General features: G+C 37.9%; 1 protein-coding gene across 9 annotated transcripts in view; it reads right to left on the bottom strand.

Annotated features, from left to right (window-relative positions):
* Nucleotides 1-19,894, bottom strand: part of MAP3K4 (mitogen-activated protein kinase kinase kinase 4) — a 154,481-nt gene that overhangs the window by 101,657 nt on the left and 32,930 nt on the right. For all 9 annotated transcript variants that reach the window (XR_005010879.1, XM_036767180.1, XM_036767177.1 and 6 more), the window contains exon 2: nucleotides 7,526-7,716. Coding sequence is in view for 8 of the 9 variants with exons in the window: in XM_036767180.1 (XP_036623075.1) it covers nucleotides 7,526-7,716 (191 nt within the window). In the remaining variant the exon portion in view is untranslated. The remainder of the gene's footprint in view (nucleotides 1-7,525; nucleotides 7,717-19,894) is intronic.

The raw sequence follows: 19,894 nt of genomic DNA on the forward strand, positions 1-19,894 counted from the left end.
CCAACACATCTAAATAATTGTTAAATGGTTTTTTTTCACATCTTTCCCCTTCTCTCTACTTACCTGACTAAAGATCTAATCCCCCTCGACAAGACTCCTTTAATGCTTCCTAATTAGTGTCACTGCCTTAAGCCTATCCTTTCTCCAACCATTCCTCCACAAATTACCAAACTATTTCTTTTTTAAAAATTCTCCTTCATGAGGGATGTCAGACTGAGAGGGGAAAGGGTACATTAGAAAATTTAGGTGATGTAAGACAAAAGATAACAATAATTTTTTTAAGTGTCAATCAGAAAAAGATCGCCATAAAGAAGTGTGGGCCTAGTTGATTATGCAACATAAGTTTGTTGTGGCACAGTCCTTGGCACATAGTAAGCACTTAAAAAACACCCATTAATATGGGGGTAAGAGTGAAAAGTGGTAGATGATATCTAGGTTTCTAACTATGGTGATTAGGATGATGAAGGGGGGAAGGGAATAAGCATTTATATAGCACCTACTTGTGCCTAGCACTGTGTTAAACAAATATCTCATTTGATCCTCAACAACAACCCTTCGAGGTCAGAGCTACTGTGATCTCCACTATAAAGTTGAAAAAACCGAAGCAAACAGAAGTTAAGTGACTTGCCCAGGGCCACACAGTAATTATGTAAGGTCACATTTGAACTTGGGTCTGTCTCCCTGACATCAGGCTCATCATTCCATCCAATGCGCCACCAGCTGCCTGTGAAGGTGGTACCCTCCACAGTGATAGGGAAGTTAGGAAGATGTAGAATAGGGAGAAATAATGAGTTCAGTTTTGAACATGCTGAACTTCAGATGTATATGGGAAATGCATCTTGAGAAGTACAATACACTGGAGAGGAGAGAATAAAATTAGGAGAGAGGTTAGGTCTGAATAAGTAGATCAATCAACAAACATTTATAGATCTAAGAATCAAGTGCATAGCAATGATAGTTGAATCCATGGGGGCTAATGAGATCACTAAGTGAAAAAGCATAGAGAGACAAAAGAACATGGCCAGGATAGCGCTTCAAGGGGCACCCAGTTATCAGGCATGGGCAGGCTGCAGATCCAACAAAGGCTACTGAGAAGGAACAGTCATATAGGCAGGAGAAGCAAGAGAGAGCAGTGTCACAAAAACCTAAAGAGAAGAGAGAATGAAGGAGAAAAGGACGATCAACCACGTCAAAGAACGCAGACAGGTAAGGAGGCTGAGGACTAAGAAAAGGCCATTTGGCAACTGAAAACATTAGTAACTGTGGAGAGATTAGTTTCACTTGAATGATGAAGCCAAATTGTAGAGCAAGAAAAGTAAATGAAGGCACTGATCATAGATAGCCTCCCCAAGGAGTTAATCATGAACGGGGAGGAAAGACTAAGGATATTAGCTAAGGAGATGGATAGATCAAGTGAAGGTTTTTAGAGGACAGCAACGACAGGAACATTTTTAGGCAGTAAGAAAGCAGCTAGTACACAGGAAGGGACAGTTGAGTAGAGTGGGGATAACAGAAGGGACAATCAGCTGGAGAAGATGAGATAGAATAAGAACACCTGAGCAAGGGCTCTGCCTTGGAAAGAACAACAGCATCTCTTCATTTGAGATAGGGGTGAAGGAGAAAATAAGTATATTAGCTATCAAAGTTTTCTTTACATTGAGTTTAAATCTGCCTCTCTATTGGCCTTAGACTTTCCCTGAAGAGAACAAATTAATGAAATTAAGCAAAAGGAGACACTTCCCCCAACTACTGAAGCAATAGTCTGTCCCTGGAGTAGTTACTGCAGGCTACACAGAATCAACACACCTCCTTTGCCATGTGGCAGAACCACAGTAAAATATACTCTAGGAATATATATATATATATATATACTGTCCCAGAGCAACATCATGAAAGAGTAGGCCCTTGGAGATCAATTGAGAAAAAAAAAACAAAACAGGAAATAATCACTTAGACTCTGGATGACTCAAGAACCTAGAGGAAACTTCCTAATGGAAATTTTAAATATTATTTCCCACAAACATTTCAGCTTTAACATGTCCAAAATAGAAATTTCTTTTGCCCCAAACCCACCTTTCTTAATTCCACTTTCCCTCATACCACATACCCAATGAGTTGCAAAAGCTTAACCTTTCTATGTCCACAACAACTCTCACATGTGACCCCTTCTCATTTACCACAGACACCACTTCCTTCGTTCAGGTCCTCATTACGTGTACCACTGACTATTACAATGGCCTCCTAATTAGTCACCTTGCCTCAGGTATCTCCCCACTCTAATACATCTTCTATTGCCCAAGTGATTTTTCTAAAGTTCAGATCTGACCATATCATTCCCCTAACTCCATAAAACTCTGGAGCTTCTAGGAAAAGAATATAAACTTCTGTGAATCTTTTACAGCCTTTCATAATGTAGTTAGCCAACAAGCTTTTATAAAGCATCTACTATGTATCAGGCACTACACTAAGCACAGAGGATACAAAGAAAGGCAAAAAGACAATCCACACCCTCAAGGAATTCACAATCTAATGGGGGAGACAACAAGCAAATATATACAAACAAGTCACAAGTTATAGACAAGATGAACAGGAAATAATTAAAAAGCAGGAATGAGGAGAGGTGGGGAAAGGTTTCTTATAGAAGATGAGATTTTATCTGAGACTTGATGAAAGCCAGAGAAGACAGTGGTCAGAGATGAGGAGGGAGAGGCAGTCCAAGGATGGGGGGCAGCCAGAGATGAATGAAGCCAAAAGACCAAGTGTCTTGTTTGAGGAACCGCAAGGAGGCCAGTGTCACTGGATAGAAGAGTGTGTGGGGTGTGGGGGGGGAGGTAGTGTAAAGTGCAAAACTGGAAAGGGGAGGGGTGGCTTGAACCCTGAATGCCATCCAAGGACTTCTGTTTGATACTGGAGACAATAGGGAAGCACTGGTAATGGCAGACATGGCTGAACCTACACTTTAGGAAAATCACTTTGGTGGCTAAATGGAGGATGGACTGGAGTGGGGAGAGACTTGCAGCAAACACACCAACCAGCTAGCTTGTGCAATAGCCTAGGTATGAGGTGATGATGGTCTGCAGCAGAGCAGGAGCTGTGTCAGAAAAAAGGAGGCATGTTCCAGAGATGCTGAAAGTGGAACTGACAGGTCTTGGCAATGGAATGGATGGGGGGGAAGGGAAGGGGTGGTGGTGGTAATGAAGAGTAGAGGATAAAGTCTAGGTTGTGAGCCTGAGGGACTAAGAAGACTGTGATGTTCTAGACAGTAACAGGGAGGTTTTGAAGGAAGAAGGGTTTGGGGGGAAAGGCAATGAGTTCAGTTTTGGATGTGTTGAATTTAAGATATTTATGGAACATCCAGTTTGAGATGTCTGAAGAGCAGTTGAAGATTCAAGGGTGGAGGTCAACAGAAAGGTAAAGGTTGGATAAGTAGACTTGAGAATCATGAGCGTATAGATACTAACTAAATCAATGGGAGCTGACGAGATCACCAAGTGAAGTGGTACAGAGGGAGAAGAGAAGTGGGTCCAGGATGAAAGTCATAGTTAGTGGGCATGACCTGAATGAAGATCCAGAAAAGGAGACAGAGAAGGAATGGTGTATGGGCAATCAAGATGGGCTCTTAGCACTTGTTCAACCAAGTGCCCTTGAAGAGTTTGGCCTTTACATCCCTTGATTAAATTAGGAATCCTTGATGACCTCCTTGCCTCAAGGGAAAGCCTAGTTTACATGGGTTTGAGTGACATGTTTGTGACATCAGAGGCTTTTAGACCACATGGGTTTTAAGTCACATTTTTCTGATGCTTTTAGGTCACGTGGGTGAGTCACATGTGTGACTCACCTTCACCTTTGACCCTAAACAAGATATATAAACCCAGAGGTTGGCTTTCTCCCTTGTAGCTCTGAGCCACAGTAGGAGTGACTCGTGTCTCTGGGCCAGCTGTCGTTGAGCTCCTGGCTGAACTCAGAAGTTGATGGTTCCTTGGTAACTATGAATTGTATTTGGTCTGTTTATAAATGTATGTTTGTAATCTGTATTTGCTGTGAAGTTTAGGATGCTGGCTTTTTCCCCTGAACTAAGAGAATGATATTTATATGTTCGATTAAATTGAGATTGTTAACTCCTTAACATTACTTTACTTAGTAAAGCAGATCAAAAGAACCTGTGTTGGCAGCTTTCTGTGTGCTGGCTGTTGGTGGGTCTCACACCCCTACAGCAGTTGCAGCCAGTCTGTTGCAACAAATGGCCAGATAGGTAGAAGGGGAACCATGAGACAACAGTGTCCCAAAAACCGAAAAAGAAGAAAGTATCAAGGAGAAGAGGTCAAGAAGGATGAGCATTAACAAGAGGTCATTAGATGTGTGGCAATTAAGACATCACTGGTAACTATAAAGAGAGCAGATTTGGTGAAATAATGAAGTCAGAAACCAGACTCTGAAATATTAAATGGACAGTGAGAGGAAAGGAAGTGGAGGTACTCACTGTAGAAAGCCTTCTCAAGTAGTTCAGTCACAAGGAGTTGAAGAGTACAATCATTATCCGAGATGGTGAGATGAAGGGAGACTTTTTTTGAGGATGGGATAGACGTGGGCATGTTTTAAGGGAATATGGGGGAGCAGCCAAAAGACAAGGAGAGATTGAAGATAACTGACAGATTGGAATGACAGTCAGTCTGGGGAAGGAGAGAGGATACAATGAGATCACTTGGATCTGACTTGGAAAGAAGCAAGGCAGCCTATTGAAGTAAGAAGACAGGTGTGAAAGAGGAAAGTGATATGAGATGAGGAGGAGGGAAGAAGACAGAGTTCTTGGCAAATGGCCTCAATTTTCAGTAAAATAGGAGGCAAAGTTCTCAGTTGAGAAGGCAGGGAGCCGGGAAGCCAAGGGTGTTTGAGGAGGCATAAAAAGGTCTGGAAGAGCCACTATGGAGAGTGGGATACTGAATTGATGAGGGAGGTACAGAAGGATTGCCTAATAGCAGTAAGCCCAGTCAAGGTTACATAACACCAATTTGTAGTGGACCCAGTTAGAACTATGTTATGATTTTCTCCACCTACTTCCAGCAGCACATGTGTAGGAGCAAAAGCAGCAGATGGTGGAAGTTATCAAAGGCTGAAGCCTGGCAGGGCACAACTGGTGATATCATAAGGGAGCCAGGGATTCAAGAGAAAAGGACAGTGTAGAGTTGAACTGGTTCACCAAGGGGTCAAGTGGAGAAAGAAGAAAAAGGTAATGCAGGGGTGATGGCCTGGGAGAAAAATGAGGGACCAAGTCATGGTGAGGATGAAGAGTAGGGTTTGGCAAGAGAAAGCAAAGGAAAATGCAAAGCCAATAAACTGATTATTTCACAGAATTTAAGAGTTCTTCAACAGAGAGGTGGATGCATTCCTGTGTGATGGCAAGGTCAAGGGTGTCACCTCTGTAGAGCTGAAGTAGGAGGAGACGAGTAAGTCATGGAAAATGAGCAGGCTGATAAATTAGGAGATTAAGGTGTTTAGGGGAGTAACAATAGGTATGTTAAAGTGCACTAATATGAGGGCAACAGATGTAGAGGAAAGATTACAAGCCAGGTACTCAACCCTTTAGAAGGAAGTATTCTGGAGGTCAACAGCTACCAGGCATTTGACTGGGTGGAAGATATGGACCTCAAAAGAGGAGAGGTTATCGAATGAAGGAGGTAAAAGGAGAAGTTGGGAGTGGCAATGGAGAGCAAGGAGTATTCTCACTGCATCCCCTTAACCAGTAAGCTGAGAAGAATGAATGAAAATGCAGCCAGTGCTAGAAAGGGTGGGCAGAGAGGCTGTATCATCACAGAGGAGCCAAGTCTCAGTGATAGTCAGAAGATGGAAGGAGTGGAAAAAGAAAAGATTTAAGATGAGAACAAGTTTGTTGCCTATGGAACAGGCATTCTAGAAGGCAAAGCTGAAGAAATGGGCAGCATTTTGATGGGGGGGACAACTTTGGCATGAGTGGGTTGAGGAGAAAAAGAATAAGTAATCAAATAATGGGGGACAGGGAACAGGGTTTAGATGATGACTTACAGGGGATATGCTAGCAAATGATCAGGTGTGAATTTCTTAATCATTAAGTGAAAGAAGTCTCTCCTCTTCCCAGCAGAGGCTGGAAATCAGGCCGGCAACATGAGCAGCATGAGACAAAATACATCTCATTCCTCCTCTTCCCTCTAGAGGTGCTTACCCCTACTGGAGACTGGAGATCAGGCAAAAGATGGAAAGCCTCTCCTCGTCTCAGAGACACATCTAGCATGAAACGAAAGGCACACAGACAGAGAAGCTACTGGACTACACCTGGTCAGTGGAAGGCCCCATCTTACCTCTCCTCTTCCCTCAAGATGCTAGAGATCAGGTGGGAAATGATGGTGTAGCAGCAGAGTTCCAACCTATCTTTCTAACCTCATCTCTCTAACCCTTCCCAAGCTCTACTGTCCAGCTAAATCAGCTTTCTCTTTGTTCCCCAAAGATGGCATTCTATAATCTACCTTTGTGCCTTTGCACTCTCCATCCCATATCCCTGCCATACAGTATGTGCTTAAAAAATGTTTATTGATTGAATGTATTCCCTCTTCACCTCTGCCTCAGAGAATCTTTTACTTCTTCCAAGAAGTGAATACATGCTAATAACCAGTGTCCTATTCCCCTTCTCCTATTTGTTTATATAGGGCCATATTCACAGACTTGGCGGGGGGAGCCGGGAAGAGATCTAGATGGTTTTTTGTCCTTCAAAACATAATTTCTTACTAAATGATTTGCTCAGCTGAAGCACTACCTTCCATGTGAAACCTCTTCTGATGTTCTGAATTATTTGTGTCCTTCCCCACTAAATACTCTGTATTTTTAATTATGCTACATTTATTCTGTGTGTACTTATACTATAGGTATACATTTATATACCTTTAAGAGAATCTAAATTTCTTAATAGCAGGGATTGTCTCAGTTTTGGTCTTTGTATTCCCTGTACCTTACACAGTGCCTGACATTTAAAAAGCATTTAATAATGTGCATTGAGCTGCTGGACTCCCCTAATGAGAGGCCAACAAGGAATTTGGATTCCTACTTTAAAACACAATGTTTACTCTGTAGAATTAAAAGAGCTCTTCAATCCTGAGGGTATGCTGAATTACACTACCAGGTCCTGAGCTGGTAGAATTTAGGAAGGAAAATGGTACAAAAGGATGGTTTATAACTCTCCTGTGGGTGCACAGACGGAAATACGATGCCACACTTATCAGAGATCCTACAAGCCTCCTTTCTATCCCAGAAGAAACAAGAATAGATGCCAGGGAAAGAAAGCCATTTAAAGAACCCATCACCCGACAACATGACAATTTGATGCAATGGCCAAGGGAACAGGAATCCTTTTTCCGCCTAGCTGGAAGACAGAAAAAGCCGGGGCAACATCAGAATTATGTGTTCTATATAAAGAATCAACCAATTAATGTTTTGTAGAGATTATGTATTGGTAAGCTCTACATCCTTTGGAATATCTCCTTTCAAGTAAAAGACACACCTTTTAAACTGGAGCGGCTAGAAGGTCTCCCTATATTATTCCTCTGGTGCTTTGTTGACATACGTTTCATCTGTCGAGGTGTGCTGGGAGGAGAGGTGCCATAAAGGTTTTCAGTATTTGTTTCATCTGAAAACTCCTCTGGATCAGATTCAGAGTTTTTGCAAGCAACATCTCCCAACTTGCCATCCTGCCTAAGAAAGAAATGGAAAAAGAGTAATGTAAAATTTTAATCAAAAAATGATGTTAATTTACAATTTTCAAATACTCTTCCATTCCTAGTCTCAACCTTTTTTATGGTTTTTTTTGGGGGGGGGCAGGGCAATTGGGGTTAAGTGACTTGCCCAAGGTCACACAGCCAGTCCATGTGTCAAGTGTCTGAGGGTGCATTTGAACTCAGGTCCTCCTGACTCCAGGGCTGGTACTCTACTCAATGCACCACCTCGCTGCCCTGCTCAACCGTTCTTAAACAGTCTCCTTTCATTTGTCATATTTCTTTCACAACACTTTTCAACACCAAGAAGTAGAGTCAAAAGTTCAACTTCCTGCTGTTCTTAGCAAAGAACAAATAGCAAATATCTGTCAGGCACATAAACAGAGAGGATTCTGCAGAAGGCTCATACACCAAAAGTTTTAAAACACTTTCATCAAATATTTTAAAAACGTTTTTTAAAAGAGTGCTTATGCTACATAATATAAATTAAAACCTAAAATGTACTGTCAGTGAACTAGTGTCAAACTTAAGTAATGAGACAAGTACAGTCCTGTCTGGCATTTCAAAGGTACTTCTTACTTTTCCTGAAAAACAAATCCAGAGCTGAAATTAAAGGACTTTACTAAGCCCAACATACTAGATATTAGCAAAAAAAAAAACACAAAAAAACAAAACACATGCTCATAACCAATGTCCTATTTCCCCTCTTCCATGTGCTCAGATAGGAATGTATTAAAACCCCAGGTTTTTTGTTTTTCAAAATAATTTCATATTAAAGACTTGCTCAAGGTGTCCTTACTAACGCTGTGCTCAAGGTCACATAGTAAGTGACACAGCTAGAGAAAGGATTCAAAACAAAGCCCTCCGATTCCAATTCCAAGGCTCTCTCCATTGCTCCATTAAGTCTTCTCTTTCCTGGAACATGGATTTTTAAACTGTTTTTTTGGAGTCACACATGTACTCTGACCCCCTTTCGAAACAATGTTTTTAGATGCATAAAATTAAGTTCACAAATTCGAGGTTAAGACTCCTGATCTAGAAACAAATTTTGTTAATACATGACTTCTTAGGCACCCCTATTTCTGAGCTACTGTAACAAATTTGGTCATATTTCAAGGTCTTTATATAATTAAGGGGAAAAATTTATAATATAAAACTGATGCCAATATATAGCATAACATATTGGTAACTTTTCTCAAAATCATATGTAAGTAAGCTCAAATTAATTTCAATTTTGATTTTTCAAGTATAATATGAAATCCCAGAAATGCAAAGAATTTGAAAAGCCATCAAATCTAACTTTTACCTAAAACATGAATTCCCTTTACAATATCTCCGGCCATTTAGGTCTAACCCTTTTTTGACAAGAAAGTACACAAGAAGATAAAAAAACAACTTCCCAGAAGATATGGGAGTAGACAGCAGGAAAAGAACTCTTCTGTGCAGCAGTCTATATCATTTTTTTTCCCTATGTAAAGGAAAGAGCAATACTACGAAATTTTATTTTACCAGTGCATTCCCATCAGGAAGTCATGAAGACTCATCCTCATGAGCTCAAATCTTGCCTCAGATACTTCCTAGCTTAGCTGTATGACCCTGGACAAGCACTTAATCCTGTTTGCCTCATTTTCTTCATCTATAAAACGAACTGGAAAGGGAAATGGCAAACCACTCCAATATCTCTGACAAGAAAACCCCAAATAGAGTCAAAAGATTTGAACACGAACGAAACAAAGAACAGTACAGCCCCCATGCGTAGAATGTTCTCCCTCCTCATCTCCGGCTCCTGGCTTCCCAAACTTGCTTTAGGTCTCAGCTAAAATCCCATCATCTACAAAATTTCTAGAACAGAACAGCTTAGATAGACCATTCAGAAATAGGGATAGGGCCTGGACATGTCATTTCACTGGCATAGGAAGCCTCCCAAGGTAAGTCAGCACTTCCTCTACAACTAGTAGCCTTAGCACTGAGAAATTAAGTGGCTTGCTCTGGATCACAGGCAATAAATGTCAAAGGCAGAACTTGAACACAAGTTCCTGGGTTCAAGACCAGCTCTCTATCCCAGAGTATGGCAAGCTTATTCTGTAAAGGACCAGAAAGTAAATACGTGAAGCTTTATGAGTAAAAAGGCAAAAACCAACACTATTATGTTGGTCCTTATATAACTACAGGAAAAACATTTCTAGAAATTTTTGGACATAATAATAATAACTGAGCACAATATTTTTGTAATACAGGTCTACCTGTAAGAAAAATGGAATTTTGGGGTAGGATAACATTTTGCTTTGTTAGAGTTCAAAGTTAGCATTTCTCATCATCAAAACTAAATGTAAATGTTCATTTGTTAAAACCAATTTGAAATGAGATTTTACATGTTTTGAAAATGTCTTCACATATGATTTTAATTCCAACATACTGGTAACTTAAAAGGCATTTGGAGAATTATATTACACTCTTCTCTCGGTATTTGTCTTTCATCATAGCCTTACACTGCGCATTCATCACATTCAATTGAAGGTTAAGTGGCAGTGCCTCAATTGCAGTTAAATGAATTTTAAAATATGGTAATTTCTTTTGCACGTACACTGAGATCCAAAAAACCACAGCTATGTGAGATTAGAAATTCTATTCGCACAACTGTGTGGAAATGGAGATTTCACTTCTTTTCTTAACTTCTAACAGCACAGAAATATATAGAGCTGCATATTTCTTGTTAGTCAAACAACCTGAGTTTTCATCAAAGTGAATTTTTGTGGCACAAGTTTTGCATATCAATATTGTTTTGCCTTGTAATTTTAGTCTGAATTCATTAAGAAACATTATGAAGTCTGAAGCAAAAGATAATTTCCAAAGTACCGTATTTGGAATTAGTAGTACTGTGATTATTCATAAACCACCAAATTATCCAGATTTTATTAACACACTTAAAATATATGTACTGGGGTTTACTAAATGCTGCCTTGTTGACTGAAAACTTATGAGTTGTCCATATAACTAAATAACAGTATAAAAGAGTCGTAGATACATTTACAAAAAGTGTTAATAAAGCCAGAATAATTGGTGGTTTATGAAAAATGCTGGACAAAGACTTTATAAGCTACGTTTGGCACAGGAAATAATCACAGTACTACAGACTGAAGGCTGGAAGGGACCTCAGGTCCAGTAGCCTAATCTCATCATTTCACAAATGAGGAAAGTGGCTTAGAGCCTCTGGCTCCAAAATTGGTGTTATTTCCACCAAATGAGTAAAATGGTAAGAAAGAATGTGAATTTTAAGAACTCATCATCTCTTATGCAATCTATATGTCAAGCTAATTTGGTCAAGAGTCCAATACTATATAAACTGGTGGAGTTTAAGAGTTAAAGTTCTGGACACAAAGATGCATCTTACTGTTGTTCTGTTTGAATGCCTCTCTACTTTGAAGATAAGTTGCCTAGGTATAGAATTTCTGCTAAGCACTTTGTTCCCACATATAAACAAAAAGATAAATCAATCTAATCATTCTGTTAAAACTCAACTTTGGCATCTACTTCAGGAAAAGAACAGTCTTTTTTCTAAAGCTCCACAATGTTTAAGAAATGCAGACTAATAGCCCTATCCAAGATGTTTCCAAATTATTTTGATTCTTTTAATGGCATATAAAATCAACATATCAAAATGGATCAAAACTGTCACAAGTTATATGAAGGAAACTATATAATCATCTTGACTCATCAGGAATCACAGGTTATCAAGGAAGTAAAAATATCATGCAATACTATGATTTGATTCACAATATAAAGGTAATTTTATGATATGCATTGTACGTACATTTATAAAGCTAAAGCTATGTGTTTAATGTCTTTCTTCGGCCAAAAGGTAACATTCACATTGATTTGAAATGTGGTTGGTTCATAATCAATCATTAATAAAGTAACAGCATGTCAAATCAATTTTACTACATGTGAAAACGCTTTAGTGCCCAAACTAAAGGAGGTTCTAACTTATTTTAAAATGTGGATTATCCAATTTTAATTGCTAAATAGTGAATTCTTCCAGAAGTTTGTAAAAACCTCAATGATAACTGAATAAGAAAATAGAAAATAAGGGAAGGGAACAATCATTTATTAGGCACCTACTATGTGTCAAGGCACTGTGCTAAGCATTTTATAAATATTATTTCATTTGTTCTTCACAGCAACCCTGAGGGAGGTGTATTATAATCCCCATTTTACAGCTGAAGAAACTGAGGCAGGCAGAAGTTAAGCAACTTGCCCAAGGCCACAGTTATTAAATGTCTAAGGCTGAATTTGCCCTCAGATCCATGTTAACTCCAGTCACAGTTTAACTGTGTCACCTAACTGCCTCCAGTCGCTCTACTGTTTAATTTATAAAAACAAATATATTTCCTAAATATAAGGATTCCTTTGTAACCTAACAGAAAATTCAATTGTATCTTCTTATTGCGGGGATGGGGGGGTGGGTGGGAGAGAGAAAGTCTATTGGTTTTCTGTGACTTAGACCAAATAGAAACCACGAGACCATAAAGATCCGTACAGGATGCATGTTAACTTAGAAAACCACATATTAACATTATGTTCTAATATATTTTTTTAATTTTAAAAAATATTTCCCAATTACATTTAAATCTAGTTCAGTCACAAGTGTTACCACGCAATCTTGTTTGATACCTCTAACTTAGACTATAAACTACTTTTTAATAACATTTAATAGCACCATTACTTTAGAGATTCATGATCATCTATCAATATATATATTTAAAAACAGCATGAATCTATATAATACTCTTTTGAAGTATTACATTCTCTTCTCTGACCTAAGCTAATACTGACATATCGTATATACACCATGTATACGTATAGATATCTCTTGCCTATAGGTCTGCCAACAGTACTGTAAAACGCTTGAGGACATGAAGCTTATACGATTAGGGATAAAGAGTTATCCTTCAGTTGTTGTTATTGTTTCAGTTGTGTCCAACTCCCGATTTGGGGTTTTCTTGGCAAAGATACTGGAATGGTTTGCCAGTTCCTTCTCAAGCTCATTTTTTACAGATGAGCACCTGAGGCAAACAAGGTTAAATGATTTACCCAGGATCACACTCTATTAAGTGTCTGAGGTCAAATTTGAACTTAGGAAGATGAATGAGTCTTCCTGACTCCTGGCCTGGCATTCTATCCACTATGCCACCTGGCTGCCCTTAGAGATCACCTGGGCCCTTAGAGATCATCTAACTCAATCTACTTATTTCACAGAAAAGGAAACAGAGGCCCAAAGAGGCTGAGTGAATTGGCCAAGGTCATACAAAGTAGAAGAGGAAGGAAATCAATTAAACTACCAAAAATTATTTTATCAAAATAGAAAAATATGACAAAATTCACTTGGAAGAACAAAAGACATGAACTCATTACTTGGTAAAAATTGTAAGGAAAGCTGGAAAGCAATATGGCAGAAATTGGGCATAGACCAAAATCTTACACCACTTATCAAGATAAGGTTAAAATGGATACATGACCTAGGTATAAAAGGAGATATTAAAAGAAAATTTGAATAGCATGGAACATATTACCTATCAGACTTATGGAAAGGTTTATGAACAAGAGATAGCATTGTGAGATGTAAAATGGCTAATTTTGATTACATTAAATTAAAAAGGTTTTGTACAAATAAAACAAATGTAGCCAAGATCAGAATGGAAGTAGAAAAATGGGGAGAGGGAGGGAATTTTGTAGACAGTTCCTCAGATAAAGGTCTCATATCTCAAATATAAAAAATTTCGTCAAATTTATAAGGATATGAGTCATCCCCCCAATTGATAAATGGTCAATGGATGCTAAAATAGTCTTCTGATGAAGAAATTGAAATAATTTACAGTCATATGAAAAAATAATCTAAATCATTATTGATTAGAGAAATGCAAACTAAAACAACCTATCAGATTGGCTAAAATGATAGAAAGGAAAAGTGACAAATGTTGGAAAGGATATGGAAAAATTGAGACCTTAATCCATTGCTGGTGGATCTATGAGCTGATCCAAATAGTTCAGAGAGCAATCTGGAATTGTGCCCATAGAGTTATTAAACTGCCTATACTCTTTGACTGAACAATACAACTATTAGGTCTGCTTCCCAAGATGATTGAGGAAAAAGGAAAAGAGCCTTTATGTTCTAAAATATTTATAGCAGCTCTCTTTGTGGTGGCAAAGTATTGTAAATTGCAGGGATGTCTGTCAATTGGGGTATGGCTAAACAAATTGTGGTATATGTTCATGATAGAATACTACTCTGCTTTAAGAAAGGGTGAGCTCGATGATTTTAGAGAAACATGGAAAGACTTGCACAAAATAATGAAGGGTGAAATGAGCAAAACCAAGAGAACATTGTATACAGTGACAGCAATATTATTTTAAGAAGAAGTTTGAGCATCCAAGTCATTCTATTATAAATACCTAAACTAACTGCAAATCCCATGAAGATACTGTTTGCATCCAGAGAAAGAACTGATACATATGTACATATTTGTGTCTAATGGTAGCCATCGCTACGGTAGGGAGGATGCGGGGGGGGGGGGGGGAACTTACATAATAACTTTGTTGTATATTTAAAAGAAATAGCAAGTTATACATAATAGATATGCAGTTTCAGGCATAATCCTCTTTTTTTCTATTCCACTTTATTATGGAAATGCTTGTTTTAACTCTTAAGTTCAGAATAAAAAAATTTTTTTTAATTTTAAAAAGAGGCAGGAAATAAACGCTAATCTTTATCCAAGCACAGCACCTTGGATACCGATGATAATCAATTAATTTTTACTGATTATGATAATAATCTTCACCAAAAGGAAAACCAACTAAAATCTTAGAGAATTATGGAATATTTCAAGAAATTCCATCTAGCTGCAAATACAAGTCAACAAACATTTATTAAGCACCTACTATGCCAGGATAAGCACTGGGTATACCAAAAAGGTAAAAACTAGTACATGCTCTCAAGGAGCTCACAGTTTAATGGGAAACAACATGCTAACAACTATGTACAAACATGATATATATTTATGTCCATATATGTAGAAAGAGATAAGATATATACACATATATAGGATATACACATATGTATACACACACACATACACACACATATATCAAATATATACATAGGATATGTATGTGTGTATATACACACCCATACACCCGTACCCACGCACTTTTAGGATAAACTGGATATAACCTCAGAGGGAAGGCACTAAGATTAACAAAGACTGAGAAAGCCTTCTTGTAGAATGTGAGACTTTGGCAGACTTGAAGGAAGCCAGCAAAGTTAGGAGGCAGAGATAAGGAGGGAGAGCATTCCAGGCATAGGCAACACTCAATGAAAATGTCTACAACTGGGAGATGGGATGTCTTGTTCAAGGAACTGTTAGGGGGCCGGTGTCAACGGAACACACAGGGAGCAAGGTATAAGAAGACTGGAAATATATGAAGAGGCCAGGTTGTAAAGGGCTTTAAGAGTCAAACTGAAGAGCTTGTATCTAATTCTTTAAGGTAAGGAGCCATTGGAGGAAACATTTTCTGAAACAGGGAAAATGAAATGATCAGAGCTGTGCTTTAGGAAGACCACTGTCAGTGGAGGATGGATTGGGCTGATGTAATAGTTTATGTGTGAGGTGATTAGGGACTGAACCAGTGTGGTGGCAGTGTAAGAGGAAAGCAAAGGGCATTTGGCAACTGATTGGACATGGGCAACTTAGAGTGAGGAGTCAAAGATGACCACTAGGTTATAAGCTTGGGTGATTGGAAAGATGGTGGTACCTTCAACAGTAAAGGCTAGTTAGATGAGAGGTTTAAATGAGTTCAGTTTTGGACACCTTGAGTTTAAGATGTCTCTTTTTTTATAAATTCTGGAAAGACTCCTGTAAAGATATGACTGATTAATAAATAAGGATTTTAAAAAGATCCCATAAGGAAATAGTGAAAAGAGGAATGAAAAACAGTGTAGTTATAGGTATTGGTAAATCTTCAAATGCACCGAAAATATGTAACATCAAGAAGCATTTATCAAATGCCTAGAACATTCTAGGTGCAAAAGTACAAAGACAAAAACGAAAACTCCTTCCCTGAAGGAGTCTGCATCCACTCCATTAAAAGAGATAATATAGTGTTGCAACAATCTGCTAGCAGCTGCTGAAGGGTTGTAAGACCCACCAACAACCAGCACGCAGAAAGCTGCCAACACAGGTTCTTTTGATCAGCTTTACTAAGGAAGTAGCATTAAGGAGTTAACAATCTCAATTTAATCGAACAAACAAATACTCACTTAGTTCAGGGGAAAAATCCAGTACCCTGAACTTCAGAGCAAACACAAACAAATTACAAACATCAACAGACAGATCTTGTCTGATTCAAATCTAGATTCATAGTTACCAGAGTTTAACAAAGTCTGAACATCCAGATTTACACTGGAGGGCTCGTAACTACAGCTGCCCAGAGTCTCCACATCAGCACTGTGCCAAGAGTGAGAGCCCTTGCAAATAGCTCTGTTCTAGCTTTTTATACCCTCTTTAGTCATCATCAAATGTCATCTGAGTGATCAGAACTTAGGCTCCTACTATTGGCTCTGGTCTTACCAACTGCCCTTAGGACCCTGAGGGCTTCATGCCCACACAGGCTTAAGCAAGAAGGCCTGCTTCTCTAGTTTACAGAGAATCATCACCTTTTTATCACAGACTAGAATAAGAGAGAAGAGTATGGGGGATAATGAATAGCAGGGGAGAAGACTGAACTCGTGAATTGCCTCTATTTTCTCAGTAAAATGCAAAGGTTCTTTGCTGAGCATGAAGATTGTCTTGTTTGATTGAATAATATGTTGGTGCAGTTCCAGTGTCTTCTGCAGAAATAAATAAGGATGTTAAAAATAGCTGAAGAGACTCATAAGTTGTATAAAATCAGACAAACTGCATTTGTATGTTTGTCACCACAAATAAAGTATTTCCATATAATTGATATAGACCAAGCACTATATTTTTTAAATTCAAAATATTTGGTATGCATGTAAACATTCTGAAGTAAGCAATTTACCACATTAGCTCTTTTCACAGGAACTCTAGGATGTTTTTGGGCTGATTGGATGAGATGATGTAATTAGTTCTGAACTTTATATTTCTTTTCCTAGATATATTCCCCATAAATGTCTTCACTATATAAAACAGATTTTATAAACTCACCTTTTAGAGCATGCGTAATATTTATACAATAGCTCACTTAAGGTTGTCAAATGTCCTAAAGAAATCTATACTGATTTATTCTGGATAAGGAATAGCAACTTGTATACAGCAACCACCCAATGAAGTTAGAACTTCTACCTCCAGCAACAATGTTTTAATGTTTCTAACTTCCTATACTCCCCTCCAACACTGACTTTACATAGTTTTGGTATTTTATACCAAAGATAAGGAGTTTGGGTAAAGGGTATGAGGTAAACTTCAGGGTTTATTTTAATTTGAATTTCTCTATTGGTGATTTGCAGCATGTTTCAAAATGGTCGTTTATGGCTCTCACTTTTTGAAAATTACTCATATTTTGTAACAGTTTATCTCATCGGGAATGAATTTTGCTGATATGTGTGTGTATTTCTGTCAGTTTCCTACAGACTTTTATCAATGATATTTGATGCAAAAATGTTCCCCATACTGCTATTTCTCTTCTAATTCTATATTGATTTTATTTTGCAATGCTTTTGCAAAACCCTCCAATCGGGATCAACCACTATCACAGGCCACCATCCCCTGCCCAGCCCAGCCCGCCAGCAGGACATCTAACCATGTATCATCAGCAACACCTGTCACCAATGAGGAGAGCAAAAGACTTTTCCTTTTCCACCCCCAATCCTCACTGCCCAGTTCCCCCCAGAAGCAGGATGTCTGTCTACTGTCAGCTGGATGCTGACACCTGAATCTCCAACTCTTTAGGGGTAGATTCCAAGTCTAACATTTTTCTAAGATACCATACTAGTTAAAGGTTAAAATCTATCATACTTCTAATAACTTACTAAAATATGTATAATTTAGTTGGAAAAAAGACAGGCAACAGTATGATGTACTAGAATGAGCTTTCTACATGGAGTCAAAGATCTGGATTCAAATTCTGGGTCTGGCAACTTAATATCTATATGATTTGGGACAAGTTTTATCCCTTTTCTTGGTCTCAGTTTCATCATTTGTAAAATGATGAGTTTAAACTAGATGCTGAGATTCCTTCTAACTTGAGATTCTCTGATCTAAATGTAGAAGAAAATAAAAGAAATGCCAGATCTACAAAGTCCTTGTAAATCAACTGACTTCTACCATTTGGGGCAAGACTCCCCACCCAACAGGTATATCTCAATGCTTTATCCAATTGTAAAGACAAAGTGGTATAACACAACAAAGAACACTCCACAAATATTCAGAAGAGTCTGTATCTGAACCCCATTTATTGCTAACACTATGATATTGAACAAGCCACTTTATTCTCTGGGCCTCAATTTATTCACCTGTAAAATGGAAAGAATCTTTAAAGTTAAAAGAATCTTTTAATCTTCCAAATCTAAGTATCATGAAACTCTAAGCCGACTAGGTCCTTTCAATAGAGTCCATTATTTCTTCACTGTCACTCCATTTAGACTAAAAGTGGTTACTGAAAGCTTAATAATGTATGAAATCACCAAGATTATCTATCACATCAATTTTTAAAATCCAGCCAATGTGTTATATTAAAAAGGACTCGAGGTTCAATGTTTAAAAAATGGTTATGCTTTTCCTTTGACACTGTTGTAACAGAACAATTGTATCTCACATAACAACACTGGATTTCACTTTAAGAATTTTACATATAGGATAAACTGAAGATAATCTCAGAGAGAAGGGACTGGAGTAAGGGGGATCAGGAAAGCCTTGTTGCAGAAAGAAGGGAGGACCTGAGCTGTGAGATCCTAGAAAACAGGAATTGTTGTTGCCTTTCATTCTGTCTTCAGGGCTCCTCAACACAGAGCTCTGAAACACAGAAAGCACTTAATAAATGCTTACTGTTGCTGACTTTAGGGAAGCTAGCAGATGGAGGTGAATCAATGGAAGCTTCTAGACAACTGCTATGTCAAATAAAAGTATTTATCACTTGCAAAGTGGAGATGATAGTAATGATACCTGTAAAACCTATTTCTCTAAGGATTATTTGGAGTCAATCAAAACATTATAAATTGTACTTTCAAACTTTACATATGCATTGTCTTATTTCCAAATCTGTGATACTGTTCCTACTGCCAAAATAGCACCAGGAATATACTAAAACACCACTATATTGCACGTGTAAAGGACAAAAAAAAAATCACTGTTTAAAATGGACTTTCCAAGTTCTATGGCAGACGTACTACACACAACATTAGATACTAGACTTTGAGAACAACCAAAGCCAGAACAAAAAAGTGCTTTATACCATGGATTCTGCTCACAAAGGAACAAGGTGTGGGTAACCATGTTTAAAAGCGAATAATAAGAATGCAATTAGAACTAAAGAATTTTAGAACTTAAAGGGAGTTTAGAAATAACATCCTCGTTGGACAAGCTATAAATGGGACAGGTTAGATGATTTGCTCAAGGAATTAAATTATTCTCTTTTTAAAATGCTTTTATTCTACTTTAGCAATATCCTCAAATACAAACAAGCAGACTATAGAATTAGTTCCCAAATAACCCCCTCTCTTCCAAGCTAACTAACCATTTACAAAATTCTGGGCTGGTAAAATAACAATAAAAATTTAAACAAAATAATAATACTGTATTTGTTCTTTTTCCCTTCTAATTTTCCACACTTAATTTTTTTTTTATTTCCTGTGTTGTTTTTTCCCTTTTCTTTTAAAATGGTCACAAAGTATGCATTGTGTGGAATTCTTCAAGGAAAAATTTCAAAGTTATACAATTTGCAATAAAACAGACAAAACTGCTAAAACTGTAAGGGGACAACAGAGACAACAGATGGTACTAGAAGACCAAATAAATAATATCCTCGAACACTTTTGGCAGTTCTTCATGTTCTCTTTGTAGAACTATTTCTATCTACAGCTGGAAAAATGATCATCAGAAATGTGTTACCTAATATTTTTTATTTGATTAACCATCCAAAAATTC

The sequence above is a fragment of the Trichosurus vulpecula genome, chromosome 7 (assembly GCF_011100635.1).
Source record: "Trichosurus vulpecula isolate mTriVul1 chromosome 7, mTriVul1.pri, whole genome shotgun sequence".
Taxonomy (NCBI): domain Eukaryota; kingdom Metazoa; phylum Chordata; class Mammalia; order Diprotodontia; family Phalangeridae; genus Trichosurus; species Trichosurus vulpecula.